We start from the raw sequence: 26,399 nt of genomic DNA on the forward strand, positions 1-26,399 counted from the left end.
CTACATCACCATGTACGGGACATCTGATTGGTTCCAAGTTCCAAGTTTAGGAGTTTGGCAAATTTGCCAGAGCAGACAGTGTTCAAAATATACTTTTTTTAAAGAAAATGTGCAATATTTGAAGGTGCCAACTAATGTTAAAGTCGTAACAATATTTTACTGTGATATTTTTCCCACTCCAGTCAGCATACGGTGATGTGGAATTTAAGGGGATGCTGCTGGTGTGACGTATAATGTAGTGGACGGAACGCTTCTTTCATCAGCAGCAACAGTTAGTCAGACACCTCGGTAGCTTGATAGAGGAATTAGCCGAACCAATAAAGCTCTTTAGACGCTTTCGTGTATATTAGCCACTGTGTTTTAAAACCTACTTCTGTCGTCTAGTTAGTTATCCCATTTAATTTCATATTTACGGTGTTGTTGTTAGTGAGCTAGCTCCTTGTTAAGTTAGCATTAGCCTAGCTAGCCAACATCCCGACCATGAGTTCACTAAACTACTCTCCTCATGCTGAAGAAGAGGAGGTCTGCTGGACGGAGAAAGAAGATCTGGGGCTGAACATTTTCGTCAAAGAGGAGAAGGAAGAGGAGGATGTTACAATACAAAAGCAAGTAGAGGGTGAGGCTGTTACAGTGAAAGAAGAAGAGAAAGACGTTTCAGTTAAAGAAGAGAAAGACGTTTCAGTTAAAGAAGAGGAAGACTCGTTCAGAGTGAAAGAGGAGGATGTTACAGTAAAAGAAGAGGAGGAAGAGAAAGAGGAGGATGCAGTTTTTGGAGTGAAAGAGGAGGAGGAGATGACTGTCACATCGAAAAAGGAGGAGGAGGTAGAAGAGACGGAAACTGGATCTCTAGGCCCGGTTTCCCAAAGGAATCTTAAGGCGTCCAATGGTTCAAATGATGAACTTAGCCGTAAGATGGTTTTGAGAAACCGTTCCCTGATTAACACTAGTAAGTACTGTCTTAAAAACAGAGGCACAAACTCTGCAGTTGTTGAACTGATGTGTGGTGTTAAAAGGAAATCGGCAGTTGCTTCATCCATATTTGGACCTATAAATTATTTAGGACTGGCCGTCCATGAGGTCATAATGATAGTTTAACCAGATTCCGAGGCTATATAGTGTTAATTTACCAACAGTGGCGTTATAGGTGGGGAAATGTTTTGTTTTGGTTTCTGATGGGGAAATACAGTTGAAACATTTGAGGCGTTTATAAGTTACAGTGGGGCAAAAAAGTATTTAGTCAGCCACCAATTGTGCAAGTTCTCCCACTTAAAAAGATGAGAGGCCTGTAATTTTCATCATAGGTACACTTCAACTATGACAGACAAAATGAGAAAAAAAAATCCAGAAAATCACATTGTAGGATTTTTAATGAATTTATTTGCAAATTATGGACAAGAGAACCCACGCTACGGCGGAGCAGAAACGGAGAAACATGTTAAAGCAATTCACAACACACACAACGTAACCGTGGTTACATACACACATAGAACAAGCCAGTCGTCAAGTTGTGTAAAGGTGAAATACAGTTTGTGGCAGCAAGAGCCACCATACTAATGGATACACACACAGTCGTAGTGTACCGCTAACAAAACACCAGTACGACAAACCACACAGAGTCGTAGTGTACCGCTAACAAAACACCAGTACGACAAACCACACGTGTCGTAGTGTAACGTTAACAACCGTGGTTACATACGTAACCGTGGTTACATACGTAGTAACCTTCGATCAATATAGTGAAACGTAACCGTGGTTACATATGTAGTAACCTTCGATCCAATATAGTGAAACGTAACCGTGGTTACATATGTAGTAACCTTCGATCCAATATAGTGAAACGTAACCGTGGTTACATACGTAGTAACCTTCGATTCAATATAGTGAAACGTAACCGTGGTTACATACATAGTAACCTTCGATTCAATATAGTGAAACATAACCGTGGTTACATACGTAGTAACCTTCGATTCAATATAGTGAAACGTAACCGTGGTTACATACGTAGTAACCTTTGATTCAAATTTAGTGACGTGCAACTTGTGATATAAAAGTTGAGATCTTTTCTTTGTTTTTTTAAGCACTACCTCACTGCACATGGCCACATTCACATGTTCAAGCATTTCGCTACACTCGTAATTGTAATCTACTTGAAGTGAATAAAGTATTTTATTGTTGACATCTTTGTTTTTTAGGCCTCACTGCTTTATCACATGGCCACATTCTCATGTTCCAATGTGAATTCTTTAAGAGATGGGCGGGTCTAAGGCTCTAGAGGGTGTGAAAGATGATAAATGGGCGTGAACAAAGAGCAGCACTGAAGATATACAACAATAGACAATGTAGAAATGATAATGGTTTGCCTAATGGAACCTGGTGAGATAAATACTGTTAATGGTTTGGGGGAACCTGGTGAGATAAATACTGTTAATGGTTTGCCTAATGGGGGAACCTGGTGAGATAAATACTGTTAATGGTTTGGGGGAACCTGGTGAGATAAATACTGTTAATGGTTTGCCTAATGGGGGAACCAGGTGAGATTAATACTGTTAATGGTTTGGGGGAACCTGGTGAGATAAATACTGTTAATGGTTTGGGGGAACCTGGTGAGATAAATACTGTTAATGGTTTGCCTAATGGGGGAACCTGGTGAGATAAATACTGTTATTGGTTTGGGGGAACCTGGTGAGATATATACTGTTAATGGTTTGGGGGAACCTGGTGAGATATATACTGTTAATGGTTTGGGGGAACCTGGTGAGATATATACTGTTAATGGTTTGGGGGAACCTGGTGAGATATGTACTGTTAATGGTTTGCTTAATGGGGGAACCTGGTGAGATATATACTGTTAATGGTTTGGGGGAACCTGGTGAGATATATACTGTTAATGGTTTGGGGAACCTGGTGAGATATATACTGTTAATGGTTTGGGGGAACCTGGTGAGATATATACTGTTAATGGTTTGGGGGAACCTGGTGAGATATATACTGTTAATGGTTTGGGGGAACCTGGTGAGATATATACTGTTAATGGTTTGGGGGAACCTGGTGAGATAAATACTGTTAATGGTTTGGGGGAACCTGGTGAGATAAATACTGTTATTGGTTTGGGGGAACCTGGTGAGATAAATACTGTTAATGGTTTGGGGGAACCTGGTGAGATATATACTGTTAATGGTTTGCTTAATGGGGGAACCTGGTGAGATAAATACTGTTATTGGTTTGGGGGAACCTGGTGAGATAAATACTGTTAATGGTTTGGGGGAACCTGGTGAGATAAATACTGTTAATGGTTTGTCTAATGGGGGAACCTGGTGAGATAAATACTGTTATTGGTTTGGGGGAACCTGGTGAGATATATACTGTTAATGGTTTGGGGGAACCTGGTGAGATATATACTGTTAATGGTTTGGGGGAACCTGGTGAGATAAATACTGTTATTGGTTTGGGGGAACCTGGTGAGATAAATACTGTTAATGGTTTGTCTAATGGGGGAACCTGGTGAGATAAATACTGTTAATGGTTTGGGGGAACCTGGTGAGATATATACTGTTAATGGTTTGCTTAATGGGGGAACCTGCTGAGATAAATACTGTTCATGGTTTACCTAATGGGGGAACCTGGTGAGATAAATACTGTTATTGGTTTGGGGGAACCTGGTGAGATAAATACTGTTAATGGTTTGGGGGAACCTGGTGAGATATATACTGTTAATGGTTTGGGGGAACCTGGTGAGATAAATACTGTTAATGGTTTGGGGGAACCTGGTGAGATAAATACTGTTAATGGTTTACCTAATGGGGGAACCTGGTGAGATATATACTGTTAATGGTTTGGGGGAACCTGGTGAGATAAATACTGTTAATGGTTTGGGGGAACCTGGTGAGATAAATACTGTTAATGGTTTGGGGGAACCTGGTGAGATAAATACTGTTAATGGTTTGCCTAATGGGGGAACCTGGTGAGATAAATACTGTTAATGGTTTGGGGGAACCTGGTGAGATAAATACTGTTAATGGTTTGCCTAATGGGGGAACCAGGTGAGATTAATACTGTTAATGGTTTGGGGAACCTGGTGAGATAAATACTGTTAATGGTTTGGGGAACCTGGTGAGATAAATACTGTTAATGGTTTGCCTAATGGGGGAACCTGGTGAGATAAATACTGTTAATGGTTTGGGGAAACCTGGTGAGATAAATACTGTTAATGGTTTGTCTAATGGGGGAACCTGGTGAGATATATACTGTTAATGGTTTGGGGGAACCTGGTGAGATATATACTGTTAATGGTTTGGGGGAACCTGGTGAGATATATACTGTTAATGGTTTGGGGGAACCTGGTGAGATAAATACTGTTAATGGTTTGGGGGAACCTGGTGAGATATATACTGTTAATGGTTTGGGGGAACCTGGTGAGATATATACTGTTAATGGTTTGGGGGAACCTGGTGAGATATATACTGTTAATGGTTTGCTTAATGGGGGAACCTGGTGAGATATATACTGTTAATGGTTTGGGGGAACCTGGTGAGATATATATACTGTTAATGGTTTGGGGGAACCTGGTGAGATATATACTGTTAATTGTTTGGGGGAACCTGGTGAGATATATACTGTTAATGGTTTGGGGGAACCTGGTGAGATATATACTGTTAATGGTTTGCTTAATGGGGGAACCTGGTGAGATAAATACTGTTATTGGTTTGGGGGAACCTGGTGAGATAAATACTGTTAATGGTTTGGGGGAACCTGGTGAGATAAATACTGTTAATGGTTTGTCTAATGGGGGAACCTGGTGAGATAAATACTGTTATTGGTTTGGGGGAACCTGGTGAGATATATACTGTTAATGGTTTGGGGGAACCTGGTGAGATATATACTGTTAATGGTTTGGGGGAACCTGGTGAGATAAATACTGTTATTGGTTTGGGGGAACCTGGTGAGATAAATACTGTTATTGGTTTGGGGGAACCTGGTGAGATAAATACTGTTAATGGTTTGGGGGAACCTGGTGAGATATATACTGTTAATGGTTTGGGGGAACCTGGTGAGATATATACTGTTAATGGTTTGGGGGAACCTGGTGAGATATATACTGTTAATGGTTTGGGGGAACCTGGTGAGATAAATACTGTTAATGGTTTGGGGGAACCTGGTGAGATAAATACTGTTAATGGTTTACCTAATGGGGGAACCTGGTGAGATATATACTGTTAATGGTTTGGGGGAACCTGGTGAGATAAATACTGTTAAAGGTTTGCTTAATGGGGGAACCTGGTGAGATAAATACTGTTCATGGTTTACCTAATGGGGAACCTGGTGAGATAAATACTGTTATTGGTTTGGGGGAACCTGGTGAGATAAATACTGTTAATGGTTTGGGGGAACCTGGTGAGATAAATACTGTTAATGGTTTGGGGGAACCTGGTGAGATAAATACTGTTAATGGTTTGGGGAACCTGGTGAGATATATACTGTTAATGGTTTGGGGGAACCTGGTGAGATAAAACTGTTAATGGTTTGGGGGAACCTGGTGAGATAAATACTGTTAATGGTTTGCCTAATGGGGGAACCTGGTGAGATAAATACTGTTAATGGTTTGCCTAATGGGGGAACCAGGTGAGATAAATACTGTTAATGGTTTGGGGGAACCTGGTGAGATAAATACTGTTATTGGTTTGGGGGAACCTGGTGAGATAAATACTGTTAATGGTTTGCCTAATGGGGGAACCTGGTGAGATAAATACTGTTAATGGTTTGGGAGAACCTGGTGAGATAAATACTGTTAATGGTTTGGGGGAACCTGGTGAGATATATACTGTTAATGGTTTGCCTAATGGGGGAACCCGGTGAGATATATACTGTTAATGGTTTGGGGGAACCTGGTGAGATAAATACTGTTAATGGTTTGGGGGAACCTGGTGAGATAAATAATGTTATTGGTTTGGGGGAACCTGGTGAGATAAATACTGTTAATGGTTTGCCTAATGGGGGAACCTGGTGAGATAAATACTGTTAATGGTTTGGGGGAACCTGGTGAGATATATACTGTTAATGGTTTGGGAGAACCTGGTGAGATAAATACTGTTAATGGTTTGGGGGAACCTGGTGAGATAAATACTGTTAATGGTTTGGGGAACCTGGTGAGATAAATACTGTTAATGGTTTGCCTAATGGGGGAACCTGGTGAGATAAATACTGTTAATGGTTTACCTAATGGGGGAACCTGGTGAGATAAATACTGTTATTGGTTTGCCTAATGGGGGAACCAGGTGAGATAAATACTATTAATGGTTTGGGGGAACCTGGTGAGATATATACTGTTATTGGTTTGGGGGAACCTGGTGAGATAAATACTGTTAATGGTTTGCCTAATGGGGGAACCAGGTGAGATATATACTGTTAATGGTTTGGGGAACCTGGTGAGATAAATACTGTTAATGGTTTGCCTAATGGGGGAACCAGGTGAGATAAATACTGTTAATGGTTTGGGGGAACCTGGTGAGATATATACTGTTAATGGTTTGGGGAACCTGGTGAGATATATACTGTTAATGGTTTGGGGGAACCAGGTGAGATATATACTGTTAATGGTTTGGGGAACCTGGTGAGATATATACTGTTATTGGTTTGGGGAACCTGGTGAGATAAACACTGTTAATGGTTTGCCTAATGGGGGAATCTGGTGAGATAAATACTGTTAATGCTTTGCCTAATGGGGGAACAATGGGGGAACCAGGTGAGATAAATACTGTTAATGGTTTGGGGGAACCTGGTGAGATAAATACTGTTAATGGTTTGGGGGAACCTGGTGAGATACATACTGTTAATGGTTTGGGGAACCTGGTGAGATAAATACTGTTAATGGTTTGCCTAATGGGGAACCTGGTGAGATATATACTGTTAATGGTTTGGGGGAACCTGGTGAGATAAATACTGTTAATGGTTTGGGGGAACCTGGTGAGATAAATACTGTTAATGGTTTGGGGGAACCTGGTGAGATAAATACTGCTATTGGTTTGCCTAATGGGGGAACCTGGTGAGATAAATACTGTTAATGGTTTGGGGGAACCAAGTGAGATAAATACTGTTAATGGTTTGCCTAATGGGGAACCTGGTGAGATATATACTGTTAATGGTTTGGGGAACCTGGTGAGATAAATACTGTTAATGGTTTGGGGGAACCTGGTGAGATATATACTGTTAATGGTTTGGGGGAACCTGGTGAGATATATACTGTTAATGGTTTGGGGGAACCTGGTGAGATAAATACTGTTAATGGTTTACCTAATGGGGGAACCTGGTGAGATATATACTGTTAATGGTTTGGGGGAACCTGGTGAGATAAATACTGTTAAAGGTTTGCTTAATGGGGGAACCTGGTGAGATAAATACTGTTCATGGTTTACCTAATGGGGGAACCTGGTGAGATAAATACTGTTATTGGTTTGGGGGAACCTGGTGAGATAAATACTGTTAATGGTTTGGGGGAACCTGGTGAGATAAATACTGTTAATGGTTTGGGGGAACCTGGTGAGATAAATACTGTTAATGGTTTGGGGGAACCTGGTGAGATATATACTGTTAATGGTTTGGGGGAACCTGGTGAGATAAAACTGTTAATGGTTTGGGGGAACCTGGTGAGATAAATACTGTTAATGGTTTGCCTAATGGGGGAACCTGGTGAGATAAATACTGTTAATGGTTTGCCTAATGGGGGAACCAGGTGAGATAAATACTGTTAATGGTTTGGGGGAACCTGGTGAGATAAATACTGTTATTGGTTTGGGGAACCTGGTGAGATAAATACTGTTAATGGTTTGCCTAATGGGGGAACCTGGTGAGATAAATACTGTTAATGGTTTGGGAGAACCTGGTGAGATAAATACTGTTAATGGTTTGGGGGAACCTGGTGAGATATATACTGTTAATGGTTTGCCTAATGGGGGAACCCGGTGAGATATATACTGTTAATGGTTTGGGGGAACCTGGTGAGATAAATACTGTTAATGGTTTGGGGGAACCTGGTGAGATAAATAATGTTATTGGTTTGGGGGAACCTGGTGAGATAAATACTGTTAATGGTTTGCCTAATGGGGGAACCTGGTGAGATAAATACTGTTAATGGTTTGGGGGAACCTGGTGAGATATATACTGTTAATGGTTTGGGAGAACCTGGTGAGATAAATACTGTTAATGGTTTGGGGGAACCTGGTGAGAGTAAATACTGTTAATGGTTTGGGGGAACCTGGTGAGATAAATACTGTTAATGGTTTGCCTAATGGGGAACCTGGTGAGATAAATACTGTTAATGGTTTACCTAATGGGGGAACCTGGTGAGATAAATACTGTTATTGGTTTGCCTAATGGGGGAACCAGGTGAGATAAATACTATTAATGGTTTGGGGGAACCTGGTGAGATATATACTGTTATTGGTTTGGGGGAACCTGGTGAGATAAATACTGTTAATGGTTTGCCTAATGGGGGAACCAGGTGAGATATATACTGTTAATGGTTTGGGGAACCTGGTGAGATAAATACTGTTAATGGTTTGCCTAATGGGGGAACCAGGTGAGATAAATACTGTTAATGGTTTGGGGGAACCTGGTGAGATATATACTGTTAATGGTTTGGGGAACCTGGTGAGATATATACTGTTAATGGTTTGGGGGAACCAGGTGAGATATATACTGTTAATGGTTTGGGGGAACCTGGTGAGATATATACTGTTATTGGTTTGGGGGAACCTGGTGAGATAAACACTGTTAATGGTTTGCCTAATGGGGGAATCTGGTGAGATGAATACTGTTAATGCTTTGCCTAATGGGGGAACCAGGTGAGATAAATACTGTTAATGGTTTGGGGAACCTGGTGAGATAAATACTGTTAATGGTTTGGGGGAACCTGGTGAGATACATACTGTTAATGGTTTGGGGGAACCTGGTGAGATAAATACTGTTAATGGTTTGGGGGAACCTGGTGAGATAAATACTGTTAATGGTTTGCCTAATGGGGAACCTGGTGAGATATATACTGTTAATGGTTTGGGGGAACCTGGTGAGATAAATACTGTTAATGGTTTGGGGGAACCTGGTGAGATAAATACTGTTAATGGTTTGGGGGAACCTGGTGAGATAAATACTGCTATTGGTTTGCCTAATGGGGGAACCTGGTGAGATAAATACTGTTAATGGTTTGGGGGAACCAAGTGAGATAAATACTGTTAATGGTTTGCCTAATGGGGGAACCTGGTGAGATATATACTGTTAATGGTTTGGGGGAACCTGGTGAGATAAATACTGTTAATGGTTTGGGGGAACCTGGTGAGATAAATACTGTTAATGGTTTGCCTAATGGGGGAACCTGGTGAGATAAATACTGTTAATGGTTTACCTAATGGGGGAACCTGGTGAGATAAATACTGTTATTGGTTTGCCTAATGGGGGAACCAGGTGAGATAAATACTATTAATGGTTTGGGGGAACCTGGTGAGATATATACTGTTATTGGTTTGGGGGAACCTGGTGAGATAAATACTGTTAATGGTTTGCCTAATGGGGGAACCAGGTGAGATATATACTGTTAATGGTTTGGGGGAACCTGGTGAGATAAATACTGTTAATGGTTTGCCTAATGGGGAACCAGGTGAGATAAATACTGTTAATGGTTTGGGGGAACCTGGTGAGATATATACTGTTAATGGTTTGGGGGAACCTGGTGAGATATATACTGTTAATGGTTTGGGGGAACCAGGTGAGATATATACTGTTAATGGTTTGGGGGAACCTGGTGAGATATATACTGTTATTGGTTTGGGGGAACCTGGTGAGATAAACACTGTTAATGGTTTGCCTAATGGGGAATCTGGTGAGATGAATACTGTTAATGCTTTGCCTAATGGGGGAACCAGGTGAGATAAATACTGTTAATGGTTTGGGGGAACCTGGTGAGATAAATACTGTTAATGGTTTGGGGGAACCTGGTGAGATACATACTGTTAATGGTTTGGGGGAACCTGGTGAGATAAATACTGTTAATGGTTTGGGGGAACCTGGTGAGATAAATACTGTTAATGGTTTGCCTAATGGGGGAACCTGGTGAGATATATACTGTTAATGGTTTGGGGGAACCTGGTGAGATAAATACTGTTAATGGTTTGGGGGAACCTGGTGAGATAAATACTGTTAATGGTTTGGGGGAACCTGGTGAGATAAATACTGCTATTGGTTTGCCTAATGGGGAACCTGGTGAGATAAATACTGTTAATGGTTTGGGGGAACCAAGTGAGATAAATACTGTTAATGGTTTGCCTAATGGGGAACCTGGTGAGATATATACTGTTAATGGTTTGGGGGAACCTGGTGAGATAAATACTGTCATTACTTCCTCATGTTTTCCTCCAATCACAGTGTATGATATGCCATTTAGAAGCTCAGTCTGTACTTTTATCCAATGTAAAAAATAAACACCATTTAAAAGGTTGCTACATAAGACTGAATAGAGACGACGGGTCACATATTTGGTTGTGAAAGTTGCAAAATACCTATTTTGGATGCAGAAGTTGTTAGCTTGAATGCTAACGCTCATTGACAGGCTGGTAGGAAAGCTAGCCAATGGGCATTTTACTGGTTGAAGTGTTTTTTAAAGTATAAAGCAGTTGATTTGTGCCGATAACACATTATATTACAATTATAATGCAAAAGTAGTGTGAAATAAATAAAAATCATATTCAACCTGTAAATGGAGGCTATTTTTGCTGTCAGCCTATGAGAACTCCCTGAGTTTTCCCCACGGTGGTGAATTAGTGAATAGACACAGAGCTTAATGTGACTTTCCTTCAGTAGCATCCTGATCTGCGATGATAATATTCAGAATACATTGTGGAAAAACTAAAATCTTCGCTCAACATTTTGGTTTCCTCGTTACCAGATATACTACAACCATAACTAGTGGTTTCCTCATTACCAGATATACTACATCCATAACTAGTGGTTTCCTCATTACCAGTTATACTACATCCATAACTAGTGGTTTCCTCGTTACCAGATATACTACGTCCATAACTAGTGGTTTCCTCATTAGCAGGGAGGAGTTTCTGCAACCAAATTGTGTTTGCATCGCAAACACAGAAAGGGACCTATATTGGTGATCAAAGTCGTCTGGCACACTGCTTAGGATTTCAGCAACTTTAAAAACGTATTTCTAGCCTACAATCATCCACTTTACTACTAAGGTGAAAAAAACAAGACTAAATATGGCCAATGTTGCTTGACTGGTCTTTTTAAGACAATTGTCAAACATGTTTGTACACAACATCATGGGCATGAGGCCTGTCCTTTCAGCTAAAATAAACAGTGAGTTTCTGTTGTGGGCCTTTCAACCTTCTGTCTGACTTTGTTTTTGTCGTTCACACAGGAGAGCGAGATGACGATCGTGGATCCTCTGGGGAGCCTCAACAACATCATGAAGCTGAAGAGGCAGAGGAGAGTCTCTCTACATCAGAACATCTCAAGAAACAGAAGCGCAAACACACAGGGAAGAAATCTCATTGCTGCTCTGACTGTGGGAAGAGATTCACCTCTTCAGCAGACCTCAAAAGACATCAGAGAATCCATACAGGAGAGAAACCTTATAGCTGTGATCAATGTGGAAAGAGTTTTACTGATCTAAGCAGCCTGAAAAGACACCAGAGAATTCACACGGGAGAGAAACCTTATAGCTGCACTGACTGTGGGAAGAGTTTCAATGTTCCAAGCAGCCTGAAAACACACCAAAGAATTCACACTGGAGAGAAACCTTATAGCTGCACTGACTGTGGGAAGAGTTTCAATGTTCCAAGCAGCCTGAAAACACACCAAAGAATTCACACGGGAGAGAAACCTTATAGCTGTGATCAATGTTCCAAGGGAAGAGTTTTGTTTCATCTAGCCAGCTGACTGTACACCAGAGACCACACACAGGAGAGAAATGTTATAGCTGTGATCAATGTGGGAAGAGTTTTGTTTCATCTAGCAAGCTGACTGCACACCAGAAAACACACACAGGAGAGAAATTGTATACCTGTGATCAATGTGGGAAGAGATACTCTGGTAAAAGATCTCTGATTAGACATCAGAAAATACATGAAGGAGTTGTTCCATGATATCAATAAAATGTCACAATGTAGAATGTTTTAACATTGTAGTAGGAGTATCTTAATGATGTCACAATGTAGAACCCTAAACGTTTGCCCCGTGTTCTATTGATTTCATCATGATATGAATATTAGCCTCATCAGGGGGAAAATCCAGGCTCTGAAATGGAAGAATACTATTTATTTGATAAACAAAAAAGTGATAAACAAAGTGTTATGTTAGACTTACCTTGTCGGTGACCCACTTGAATCAAAATGGAACACTTCTAAATACAGCTAGCTGTTTTCTACAAATCGTCTTCTAACCAGTGATATACCCAGATTCTGTGTGTTTTTTTTTTAGCTGTTAGTTTTGACAGGACGTGCAAACTTATCTCGAGCAAATGAATTTCAACGAGTGATGACAAAAAAAGTGTTGCGTTTCTCTTAGTTTTGGGGACCCAGTGTAGCCTACAGTCTTCTGCAAATACACAACATAATAATATGACTACTGTTGTGTTTTTGTCGTTTCAATTTGTAATTTTAGTACATTTTATGTTGAAGTTTTCTGCATATTGGTTATTAATTTGGACATGTTAAAACTGTGTTTTGACATTGGGCTCCTCCCACCAAGCAAAATGTTGTTGAAAAGATGTTAAAAATCAGACTATGCCCGACGTACAATCTGCGTTTGTTTTGGTTGAAATTCAAAGTTGAAAATTTGTGTTTTTGCAGCCTCATTCAGGCCAAAAGAGTTCAATCTTGGTTTCATCAGACCAGAGAGAGATTTGTTTCATGTGATGGAAATCATGTTTGTGTTTTTCTATTTTAACCTGTGTGCTATTTATATTGTATTTATATGCTTTTCTGTAAAGTTTGAGTTTATTTATTCTTGCTCACAGATGAAACTGAAGAAATGCAGAATATGCTAATAATTGAAAAACATAAAACAGCAAGAGTATTTTAATGATGTCACATTAAAACTCGCCTCCCTGCGGACCTGGCATCCTTTCACTCCCTCCTCTCTACATTTTCCTCCTCTGTCTCTGCTGCTAAAGCCACTTTCTACCACTCTAAATTCCAAGCATCTGCCTCTAACCCTAGGAAGCTCTTTGCCACCTTCTCCTCCCTCCTGAATCCCCCCCCCCCCCTCCTCCCTCTCTGCAGACGACTTCGTCAACCATTTTGAAAAGAAGGTCGACGACATCCGATCCTCGTTTGCTAAGTCAAATGACACCGCTGGTTGTGCTCACACTGCCCTACCCTGTGCTCTGACCTCTTTCTCCCCTCTCTCTCCAGATGAAATCTCGCGTCTTGTGACGGCCGGCCGCCCAACAACCTGCCCGCTCGACCCTATCCCCTCCTCTCTTCTCCAGACCATTTCCGGAGACCTTCTCCCTTACCTCACCTCGCTCATCAACTCATCCCTGACCGCTGGCTACGTCCCTTCCGTCTTCAAGAGAGCGAGAGTTGCACCCCTTCTGAAAAAACCTACACTCGATCCCTCCGATGTCAACAACTACAGACCAGTATCCCTTCTTTCTTTTCACTCCAAAACTCTTGAACGTGCCGTCCTTGGCCAGCTCTCCCGCTATCTCTCTCTGAATGACCTTCTTGATCCAAATCAGTCAGGTTTCAAGACTAGTCATTCAACTGAGACTGCTCTCCTCTGTATCACGGAGGCGCTCCGCACTGCTAAAGCTAACTCTCTCTCCTCTGCTCTCATCCTTCTAGACCTATCGGCTGCCTTCGATACTGTGAACCATCAGATCCTCCTCTCCACCCTCTCCGAGTTGGGCATCTCCGGCGAGGCCCACGCTTGGATTGCGTCCTACCTGACAGGTCGCTCCTACCAGGTGGCGTGGCGAGAATCTGTCTCCTCACCATGTGCTCTCACCACTGGTGTCCCCCAGGGCTCTGTTCTAGGCCCTCTCCTTTTCTCGCTATACACCAAGTCACTTGGCTCTGTCATAACCTCACATGGTCTCTCCTATCATTGCTATGCAGACGACACACAATTAATCTTCTCCGTTCCCCCTTCTGATGACCAGGTGGCGAATCCTGTGCAGTGCACTACTACCCATAGGGCTCTATTCTAAGGCAGTACACTACTAGTATGGGCAGTTATACAGGACAGCTGGTGGCTGTTTCTCAGGAGCCTGGTGGTGCAGTTACCTGTTTTTTGAGGGAGCAGGTCATTCAATGGATGGTCAAGAGTGTCCTTCACCAGGTGCACTGCATCTGGCTCAAACCTGCTCTGCAGTGTCGGGAGCTGTGGTTGGACTGCTCCACTCCTGGAGATGAGATCCTCAAGGCCGTCCTCTGCAGCCTGTCTAGTTGGGCCTACTGATTTTCACTGCATCCAACTAACAGAATTCCATCGTATTCCAGGCCTGGCCTGACAGTGTAGTATAGACCAGTGTAGTATATGACCAGATCTTCAGGTCATTTTCTGGCAAGAACAGTCAAAAAGTGTCTTTGTTTTGAGGCCTGTCTGACTGACTGGTCCACATGTGTGTCACCACTGAGGTTAGAGTCTAGATGAAAACCAAGATCCTTAGTTGTTGTTACCCCTGGTACTTCCTGTCCTCCTAGGATTAGTGGTGCAGGTTGTTGTTACCCCTGATACTTCCTGTCCTCCTAGGATTAGTGGTGCAGGTTGTTGTTACCCCTGATACTTCCTGTCCGCCTAGGATTAGTGGTGAAGGTTGTGGATGGTCTCTAAAAAAACACATCTGAATTTCCACAGACTTTTTCCCATTCAGGAGCATGTTGTTGGATGTGGCCCACTCTTCCAGCTGCTTTACCTCCAAAGCCCATGGAAATGTCCTCTTTGATGCTGGTTAATGGTACGGCTCGGAACAGCCCGACGTCGTCTGCATACCCAGTGTCCAGACTGTCACTGAAAACAACTTTTCGGGTGGACATGTGAAGGAGAAACAGATATTGTGGCACACCAGAGGTGACCAATTAACCAATTTCAGGTGACCAATTAAACACATTTCTGTGTTCATGCAAGTGACTGATTGAACAAATCCTCACTGTCAGGATATGCAATTTGGCAGTACGTCCAGACCCTTGTTTTGAGAACGAAAGATATCTCAGTTTCAAGGTCTCAGATTAGAGAGAAGAAGCCTTGTGAGCTATTAGTCTGTCACATGTTATGAACCACTATTGGTCGGTCACGTGAAGGAAGCAAACGTTAATTAATTATGAATAATTAATAAGCTAAATCATACAGATATAACTTGTCTGCAGTATATGCGAGAACTAACGGGACTGCCCCTGTACAGCTCCTGACAGTACTATGGTGCATTGAGTTGGTTGGAACCTCTCCAGCAAGCTGACAATAAAGAATGATTAATTAACTATTGACTTTGAGTGTCCTTTTGTTGAATTTCCATGACAGTCTTTTAGATGCCTTTTGGGAAACTCCAAGAGAGCTGTCATGTGCCATTTACTGAGGAGTGGCTTCTGTCTGGCCACTCTACCATACATTTTTGATTGGTGGAGTGATGGTTGTCCTTCTGGAAGTTTATCCCATCTCATCTTTCCCTTCTCCACACAGGAACTCTGGAGCTCTGTCAGAGTGACCCTCGGGTTCTTGGTCACGTCCCTGACCAAGGCACTTCTCCCCTGATTGCTCAGTTTGGCTGGCGGCCAGCTCTAGGAAGAGTCTTGGTGGTTCCAAACTTCTTCCATTTCAGAATGATGGAGGCAACTGTGTTCTTGAGGACCTTCAATGCTGTAGACATTTTTTGGCACCCTTCCCCAGATCTGTGCCTCGACACAATCCTGTCTTGGAGCTCTACGGACAACTCCTTTGGCCTCATGGCTTAGTTTTTGCTCTGACGTGCACTGTCAACTGTGGGACCTTATATGGACAGGGGTGTATCTTTCCAAATCATGTCCAATCAATTGGATTTACCACAGGTGGGCTCCAATCAAGTTGTAGAAACATCTCAAGGATGATCAATGGAAACAGGATGCACCTGAGCTCAATTCTGAGTCTCACAGAAAATGGGAATACTATGGAACACAAAGGGTCTGATATTTCTGTTTTGTATTTTTTTAAATAAATAGTCTAACATTTCTAAAAACCTGTTTTTGCTTTTTTTTAATGGAGTATTGTGTGTAGATTGATGAGAGGAAAACAGCTATATTATATATTTTAGAGTTGCGATCTAAGAAAATGTGGAAAAAGTCAAGGGGATCTGAATACTTTCCAAAATGGAAATATCACATTTACATAAGTATTCAGACTCTTTATTCAGTACTTTGTTGAAGCACCTGTGGTAGCAATTACAGCCTCGAGTCTTCTTGGGTATGACGCTACAAGCACACCTGTATTAGGAGAGTTTCTCCCATTCTCTGCAGATCCTCTCAAGCTCTGTCAGGTTGGAAGGGGAGTGTCTCTGCACATCTATTTTCAGGTCTTCGATCGGGTTCAAGTCCGGGCTCTGGCTGGGCCACTCAAGGAAATTCAGAGACTTGTCCCGAAGCCACTCCTGCGTTGTCTTGGCTGTGTACTTAGGGTCGTTGTCCTGTTGGAAGGTGAACGTTCACCCCCAGTCTGAGTTCCTGAGTGCTCTAGAGCAGGTTTTCATCAAGGATCTCTCTGTACTTTGCTCCGTTCATCTTTCCCTCGATCCTGACTAGTCTCCCAGTGCCTGCCGTTGAAAAACACCCCCACAGCATGATGCTGCCACCACCATGCTTCACCGTAGGGATGGTGCCAGGTTTCCTTCAGATGTGACGCTTGACATTCAAGCCAAGAATGTTGAGAATCTTGTTTTTCATGGTCTGAGAGTCTGCAAACTCTGTGCGGACTGTCATGTGCCTTTTACTGAGGAGTAGCTTCCGTCTGGCCACTCTACCATACATTTCTGATTGGTGGAGTGCTGCAGAGATGGTTGTCCTTCTGGAAGGCTCTCCCATCTCCACAGAGGAACTCTGGAGCTCTGTCAGAGTGACCCTCGGGTTCTTGGTCACCTCCCTGACCAAGGCCCTTCTCCCCCGATTGTGTCACGTCTGGAGGAAATCTGGCAACATCCCTACGGTGAAGCATGGTGGTGGCAGCATCATGTTGTGGGGGTATTCTTCAGTCAAGTTTGGCTACTTCGAAGAATCTGAAATATAAAATATATTTTGTATTGTTTCACTATTATTCTACAATGTAGAAAAGAGTAAAAATAAAGGACATTTACAGTAGCTGGCTAGGCTATTCAAACTGTAACATTGACTAGCTTAACAATACATTGGATAAATGGTCCATGGAGTTACCTCTTCATACTATCAAGATAATTCTTATTGCAGCTGAGTATTTTCAGTGCACTCTAAACAATATTATTATCTAATTTCAGCCTTTGGGAGCTAGACACGTCTGTTTCTCTTCATCAGACAGCAGCTTACGTTTTCACAAGAGGCTGGAGTTACATCGTAGATAAAAGTAGGCATTTATTTATTTTTAAAGCATAAAAGCATTCAGTTGAAAATAAAAGTAAATAAAAGCATTCAGTTGTACTTGAAACTTGTCTGAAAATTAAATATAAACTCTACGTTTTACTCATCTGCGTTACCCACTCCAGTCACCATATGGCGGGCTGCGACTTTAAGGCGATGCTGCTGGTGTGACGTATAATGTAGTGGACGGAACTCTTCTTTCATCAGCAGCAACAGTTAGTCAGACACCTCGGTAGCTTGTTAGACAAAATAAACTAACCAATAAAGCGTTTTAGTGTATATTAGCCAATGTGGTTTATCCCACTCCTGTCGTCTAGTTAGTTATCCGACTTCATTTCTTATTTACGTTGTTGTAGTTATTAGTCAGCTAGCGGGCTGGTTAAGTTAGCATTAGCCTAGCTAACATCTCTGACCATGAGTTCACTAAGCTGCTCTCCTCCTGACAAAGAAGAGGAGGTCTGCTGGACGAAGAAAGAGGGTCTGGTGAAAGAGGAGGAGGAAGAGGAGGCTGTTACCGTGAAGGAAGAAGAGGAAGACGTTTCATTGAAAGAAGAGGAAGACGCGTTCAGAGTGAAAGAGGAAGAGGATGCAGTTTTTGGAGTAAAAAAGGAGGAAGAGGGAGAAGAGGAAGAAACTGGATATCTGGGCCCGGATTCCCCAAAGCACCTTAAGGCATCTCATGATGAACTTAGCTGTAAGATGGTTTTGAGAAACCGTTCCCTGATTAACACTAGTAAGTACTGTTTTAAATACAGAGGCACAAACTCTGGAGTTGTTTAACTGGTGTTTGGTGTTAAAGTGGAAATCTATTGTGACATTTAAATTATTAATTTATAGCCATTGATTCTTGAAGAATATAACACATGCCCCATGAGCTTAGTTCAACTTTTGTACCCCATCAGAACCCCAAATAAGCTTTTTTTACTCCGGTGTTTAGAAACAATGTAAATCAACACTGTATAGCCTCAACATGGTTAAAACTATAATGTTGATATCATGGATGGTCAGTCCTTGCATCCATAGGTCTATCAATGAATTTGAGAGTAGTTACATTTCTCCAGCCCCATCCATCTTATTACCAAAACAGTGGTGGAATGACAGATTTGTTATTGTTTCAACTGCAGATTGGTTGATGTGTGGCTTTTTTAAAGGGAACCTAGTATTTAAACAGCAACAGAATGGCTGCCCAGAGACGTGGTTTGGTAAACAGCTGAGAGATGGGGGCTGGAGAAATGTAACCAATCTGAAATTCATAGAGAAAGCTATTATATCAACCGTAACCCTAAACCTAGCGACCTCGTCAAGAAGTTCAGACATCTTGGCATAACGATTTTAAGGCTTGACAGTCACTATGAATACAAGGACTGGCCATCCATAAGGTCATAATGATAGTTTTAACCAGATTTTGAGGCTATACAGTGTTTGTTTATGAACAATGGCCTTTAACAAGCTTATGTTTTGGTTTCTGATGGGGGAAATACAGTTGAATCATTTGAGGCATTTCTAAGTTATATTCTTCAAGAACCAATGGCTATTATGATGTCATAATGATATAATGTCTGACCCCATTTAGTCGACTGGTCGATTGTTGGTCGACCAATATCTTTTTGTTGAGCAGTCGCAAATATAGATATTTTTTTTTTATGGCACAGGAGACACTTGTCTGATTCGCTCCTGTCTCAGTGGACTATTCCACTTGTCTGATTCGCTCCTGTCTCCGTGGACTAATCCATTTGTCTGATTCGCTCCTGTCTCAGTGGACTATTCCACTTGTCTGATTCGCTCCTGTCTCCGTGGACTAATCCATTTGTCTGATTCGCTCCTGTCTCAGTGGACTAATCCATTTGTCTGATTCGCTCCTGTCTCAGTGGACTAATCCATTTGTCTGATTCGCTCCTGTCTCAGTGGACTAATCCATTTGTGGAGGCTGTGGGGGTGGCACAATACAAGAAGTGGTGTGTATACTACATGTCAGGTGTAGACGACATGATTTCTGTCCCTGATTTAGCTGCGTCAGACAAGTTTTTGTGATCAGGACGAAGTCCCCATGTGGTTGGCTGCTCGGGGTGTGCGGCCGTCACCAACACTCATTTAATGCCAGCTGGTCAGAGAGACAATCATGTCTTTCGACAGTCCCAGATGTCCCAATAATTTCAAAACGTGTTTGATTTCTTTCGGCACTAATCTACAATGCTTTTGTAGTGGTGAGATGGTGAGATGTGGAACGACCAGTTTTGAAAATGGTGATCAGAAAGAGCCAATGAGAGCTCGCAAGAGAAGAAGCCATGGAGATGATAACATTGTATAGACTACTACTATTACTACTACTGATACTACTACTACTAATACTACTACTACTATTACTATTAATACTACTACTACTAATACACTACTACTACTAATACTTATACGACTAATATTACTAATACTAATACTTATACGACTAATATTACTAATACTAATACTTATACTACTAATACTACTACTAATACTTATACTACTACTACTAATACTACTACTCCAGTAGGAGAGATGACTACTACTAGTACTGCTAATACTACTAGTACTACTACTACTACAAGTACTACTAGTACTACTACTACTAGTAGTAGTACTCCAGCAGGAGAGATGTACCATTAATGACCATGTTATCTACAGTGTGTGTTTGTACTCCAGCAGGAGAGATGTACCATTAATGACCATGTTATCTACAGTGTGTGTTTGTACTCCAGCAGGAGAGATGTACCATTAATGACCATGTTATCTACAGTGTGTGTTTGTACTCCAGCAGGAGAGATGTACCATTAATGACCATGTTATCTACAGTGTGTGTTTGTACTCCAGCAGGAGAGATGTACCATTAATGACCATGTTATCTACAGTGTGTGTTTGTACTCCAGCAGGAGAGATGTACCATTAATGACCATGTTATCTACAGTGTGTGTTTGTACTCCAGCAGGAGAGATGTACCATTAATGACCATGTTATCTACAGTGTGTGTTTGTACTCCAGCAGGAGAGATGTACCATTAATGACCATGTTATCTACAGTGTGTGTTTGTACTCCAGCAGGAGAGATGTACCATTAATGACCATGTTATCTACAGTGTGTGTTTGTACTCCAGCAGGAGAGATGTACCATTAATGACCATGTTATCTACAGTGTGTGTTTGTACTCCAGCAGGAGAGATGTACCATTAATGACCATGTTATCTACAGTGTGTGTTTGTACTCCAGCAGGAGAGATGTACCATTAATGACCATGTTATCTACAGTGTGTGTTTGTACTCCAGCAGGAGAGATGTACCATTAATGACCATGTTATCTACAGTGTGTGTTTGTACTCCAGCAGGAGAGATGTACCATTAATGACCATGTTATCTACAGTGTGTGTTTGTACAGCAGGAGAGATGTACCATTAATGACCATGTTATCCACAGTGTGTTTGGTGACGGTAACTTCTGTTAATGCACCCCATGTAATATTATTACAGTCTTACCATGGTCAGAGTGGACACGTTGTTTACAGAGCTCGTAACCTATGTTTACAGAGCTCGTAACCTATGTTTACTAGTACTATTACTACTACTGATACTACTACTAGAGCTTGTAACCTATGTTTACAGAGCTCGTAGCCTATGTTTACAGAGCTCGTAACCTATGATTACAGAGCTCGTAGCCTATGTTTACAGAGCTCGTAACCTATGATTACAGAGCTCGTAACCTATGATTACAGAGCTCGTAGCCTATGTTTACAGAGCTCGTAACCTATGTTTACAGAGCTCGTAACCTATGTTTACAGAGCTCGTAACCTATGTTTACAGAGCTCGTAACCTATGTTTACTAGTACTATTACTACTACTGATACTACTACTACTAATACTAGAGCTTGTAACCTATGATTACAGCGCTTATAACCTATGATTACAGGGCTTATAACCTATGATTACAGAGCTCGTAACCTATGTTTACTAGTACTAGAGCTCATAACCTATGATTACAGAGCTTATAACCTATGTTTACTACTACTAGTACTATTACTACTACTGATACTACTGATACTACTACTACTAATACTAGAGCTTATAACCTATGATTACAGAGCTCGTAACCTATGTTTACTACTACTAGTACTAGAGCTCATAACCTATGTTTACTACTACTAATACTAGAGCTCATAACCTATGATTACAGAGCTTATAACCTATGTTTACTACTACTAGTACTATTACTACTACTGATACTACTACTACTAATACTAGAGCTTATAACCTATGATTACAGAGCTTATAACCTATGTTTACTACTACTAGTACTATTACTACTACTGATACTACTACTACTAATACTAGAGCTTATAACCTATGATTACAGAGCTTATAACCTATGTTTACAGAGCTCGTAACCTATGATTACAGAGCTTATAACCTATGTTTACAGAGCTTATAACCTACCTATGATTACAGAGCTTATAACCTATGATTACTACTACTAGTACTATTACTACTACTGATACTACTACTACTAATACTAGAGCTTATAACCTATGATTACAGAGCTTATAACCTATGATTACAGAGCTTATAACCTATGATTACAGAGCTTATAACCTATGATTACAGAGCTTATAACCTATGATTACAGAGCTTATAACCTATGATTACAGAGCTTATAACCTATGTTTACTACTACTACTAATACTAGAGCTCATAACCTATGATTACAGAGCTTATAACCTATGTTTACTACTACTAGTACTATTACTACTACTGATACTACTGATACTACTACTAATACTAGAGCTCATAACCTATGATTACAGAGCTTATAACCTATGTTTACTACTACTAGTACTATTACTACTACTGATACTACTACTACTAATACTAGAGCTTATAACATATGATTACAGAGCTCATAACCTATGTTTACAGAGCTCGTAACCTATGATTACAGAGCTTATAACCTATGATTACAGAGCTTATAACCTGTTTACAGAGTTTATAACCTGTTTACAGAGCTTATAACCTACCTATGATTACAGAGCTTATAACCTATGATTACTACTACTAGTACTATTACTACTACTGATACTACTACTACTAATACTAGAGCTTATAACCTATGTTTACAGAGCTTATAACCTATGATTACAGAGCTTATAACCTATGATTACAGATTAGAGCTTATAACCTATGATTATAGAGCTTATAACCTATGATTACAGAGCTCGTAACCTATGTTTACTACTACTAGTACTATTACTACTACTGATACTACTGATACTACTACTACTACAACTAGTACTAAATCTACTACTACTAATGCACTAATACTACTACTAATACTTATACTACTACTACTACTACTAATACTTATACTACTAATACTACTAATACTACTACTCCAGTAGGAGAGATGACTACTACTTGTACTGCTAATACTACTAGTACTAATACTACTACTAGTAGTAGTAGTAGTACTCCAGCAGGAGAGATGTACCATTAATTACCATAATTTCTCATCTACAGTGTGTGTTTGGTGACGCTTTAGCAGTTACACCAGCATGCCACGTTGGTTATCCTTTGTGAAACCAAACGCTTGCCTTGACTTGGAAGAGTTCCAGTGTTGTGTTGGATAGTCATAGCCAGCTAGCTAACATAGCATCCCTCTGTTTGAGCAGGGTGTTTCAGTAGGCTAAACTAGATAGCTGCATTTGCTAGCTAAGTAAGTCAAACTAAAAAAAATGACTATTGCTTTTCCTTAATTTAAGAAATTAATTTGTTTTAAACTGTTGAACTATTGTCTATCTCACCACATGTTATACACTGCAGTGCTAGCTAGCTGTAGGTTATGTTTTCAGTACTAGATTAATTCTCTGATCCTTTGATTGCGTGGACAACATGTCAGTTCATGCTGTTAGAGCTCTGATAGGTTGGAGGACAATCTCCGGAAGTTGTCATAATTACTGTGTAAGTCTATGGAAGGGGCGAGAACCATGAACCTACAGGTTTTGTATTGAAGCCAATGTACCCAGAGGAGGACGGAAGCTAGCAGTTCTCTGGCTACACCATGGTGCTACCCAGTGGTGTAAAGTATTTAAGTAAAAATACTTTAAAGTATCTGTACTTTACTATTTATATATTTTAACTACTTCTACTTCACTACATTCCCCTCAGAAAATGTTGTGCTTTTTAATCCAAACATTTTCCTTGACACCCAAAAGTACTCGTTACATTTTGAATTCTTAGCAGGACAGGAAAATAGTCAAATTCACGCACTTAACAACTGAACATCTCTACTGCCTCTGATCTGGCGGACTCACTAAACACTCATGCTTTGTTTGTAAATTAGGTTGGAGTGTGCCCCTGGCTTTCCATAAATACATTTAAAAAACAAGAAAATGTTGCCATCTGGTTTGCTTAATATAATTTTTTTAAAATATTTATATTCTTACTTTTGATACTTAAGTAAATGTTAAACCAAATACTTTTGGACTCTTTGTACAAAAACTCAAAAAATTATTGCTGCTAGTTTTTGAAGAAACAAGCCTGAAACAATGAACAAAGACCGTTGACATCTAGTGGAAGCCATAGGAATTGCAATCTGGGAGCTGGAATTACATAGGACCCATACCTTTCTATTATAAGAGCCTGGGACCTCACAATTACATAGGACCCATACCTTTCTATTATAAGAGCCTGGGACCTCACAATTACATAGGACCCACACCTTTCTATTATAAGAGCCTGGGGCCTCACAATTACATAGGACCCATACCTTTCTATTATAAGAGCCTGGGACCTCACAATTACATAGGACCCATACCTTTCTATTATAAGAGCCTGGGACCTCACAATTACATAGGACCCACACCTTTCTATTATAAGAGCCTGGGACCTCACAATTACATAGGACCCATACCTTTCTATTATAAGAGCCTGGGACCTCACAATTACATAGGACCCATACCTCTCTATTATAAGAGCCTTTCTTTGGATTTTCGCCTGCCATATCAATTGTGTTATAGTCTCAGACATCAGACAAATGGCAAAGTGTTTTCTATTCAATGCTACCAATTATATGCAAACCCTGGCTTCTGGGCCAATTGTAATCTACTACCTTTAGTACTTGATGTTATAGTCTCAGACATCAGACAAACAGAGAATCCATTTATGCAATTTGGTGAAAGTATTCCTTTTCTAAATAATGTGTTTCCCACGGATTAATGTTTTGTGAACAAAGAGCAGCACTGTAGCTGTACAACAACAGAAAAAAAGATATCTGACACACTGCTTCGGGTTTCAGCAACTGTAATAATGTATTTATAGTCTAGAATCGTCCACTATACTACTGTGGAAACAATAATACAAAACATGTATGTTGTTGCTCACTTGACTGTCTTTTTAAGATAATTGTCAAATAAGTTTCTAAAAGCATTTAAACATTCATTAAGGATGTAAATTGTTGTACGACATCATGGGGATCACCTTTTAGCTAAAATAAACAGTGGATTTCTGCTGTTGTGGGCCTTTAAACCATCTGTCTGACTTGTTCACACAGGAGAAGGATGTGACTATTGTGGATCCTCTGGGGAGCCTCAACAACATCATGAAGCTGACGAGGCAGAGAAAAAATCACAATTACACCAGAGAATACACACAGGAGAGAAACCTTTTAGCTGTGATGAATGTGGGAAGAGTTTTACTAAGCCAAGCAACCTGATATCACACCAGAGAACACACACAGGAGAGAAGCCTTACCACTGCTCTGACTGTGGAAAGAGGTTCTCAAGAGCAGAGAACCTAAAAGTACACCAGAGAAGCCATACAGGAGAGAAACCTTATAGCTGCTCTGACTGTGGGAGGAGATTTCTTTTGTCAGCCCATTTAAAAGCGCACCAGAGAATACATACAGGAGAGAAACCTTATAGCTGTGATCAATGTGGGAAGAGTTTTACTCAGTCGTGCAACCTGATATCACACCAGAGAATACACACTGGAGAGAAATATCACCGCTGCTCTAACTGTGGGAAGAGATGCACCACTTTTTCAGACCTCAAAATACATCAGAGAATCCACACAGGAGAGAAACCTTATAGCTGTGATCAATGTGGGAAGAGGTTTACTCAGTCAAAGAACCTGATATCACACCAGAGAACGCATACAGGAGAGAAGCCTTACCATTGCTCTGACTGCGGGAAGTGTTTCCACAGATCAGATTCACTAAGAAGACACCAGCGAACACACACATGTGAGAACTCTCTTAGCAAGACATTTCATAGCTGCGAACAATGTGACAAGAGATACTCTGATAAAAGATCTCTGGTTAAACATCAGAAAATACATGAAGGAGTTGTTCCATGATATCAATGAAATGATGTTACAATGTAGATTGTTTTAACATTGTAGTAGGAGTATTCTAATGATGTCACAATGTAGAATGTTTTAACATTGTAGTAGGAGTATTTTAATGATGTCACAATGTAGAATGTTTTAACATTGTAGTAGGAGTATTTTAATGATGTCACAATGTAGAATGTTTTAACATTGTAGTAGGAGTATTTTTATGATGTCACAATGTAGAATGTTTTAACATTGTAGTAGGAGTATTTTAATGATGTCACAATGTAGAATGTTTTAACATTGTAGTAGGAGTATTTTAATGATGTCACAATGTAGAATGTTTTAACATTGTAGTAGGAGTATTTTAATGATGTCACAATGTAGAATGTTTTAACATTGTAGTAGGAGTATTTTAATGATGTCACAATGTAGAATGTTTTAACATTGTAGTAGGAGTATTTTAATGATGTCACAATGTAG

The 26,399-nt window shown here is 40.5% G+C and overlaps 1 protein-coding gene and 1 pseudogene across 1 annotated transcript; both read left to right on the top strand.

The window, feature by feature from the left end:
- Positions 1 to 710: 710 nt before the first annotated feature.
- Positions 711 to 13,143, top strand: LOC124024295 (annotated as a pseudogene).
- A 4,645-nt stretch (positions 13,144 to 17,788) lies between these two features.
- On the top strand, positions 17,789 to 26,077 carry LOC124024294 (zinc finger protein 239-like). The gene is made up of 2 exons (XM_046338283.1): positions 17,789 to 18,309; positions 25,138 to 26,077. Exons 1-2 carry the CDS (start codon positions 17,991 to 17,993, stop codon positions 25,938 to 25,940), a joined length of 1,122 nt encoding a protein of 373 aa, XP_046194239.1. The 5' UTR covers positions 17,789 to 17,990; the 3' UTR covers positions 25,941 to 26,077.
- The last annotated feature ends 322 nt before the right edge of the window (positions 26,078 to 26,399 follow it).

The sequence above is a fragment of the Oncorhynchus gorbuscha genome, unplaced genomic scaffold, assembly GCF_021184085.1.
Source record: "Oncorhynchus gorbuscha isolate QuinsamMale2020 ecotype Even-year unplaced genomic scaffold, OgorEven_v1.0 Un_scaffold_1824, whole genome shotgun sequence".
NCBI classification, from domain to species: Eukaryota; Metazoa; Chordata; class Actinopteri; order Salmoniformes; family Salmonidae; genus Oncorhynchus; species Oncorhynchus gorbuscha.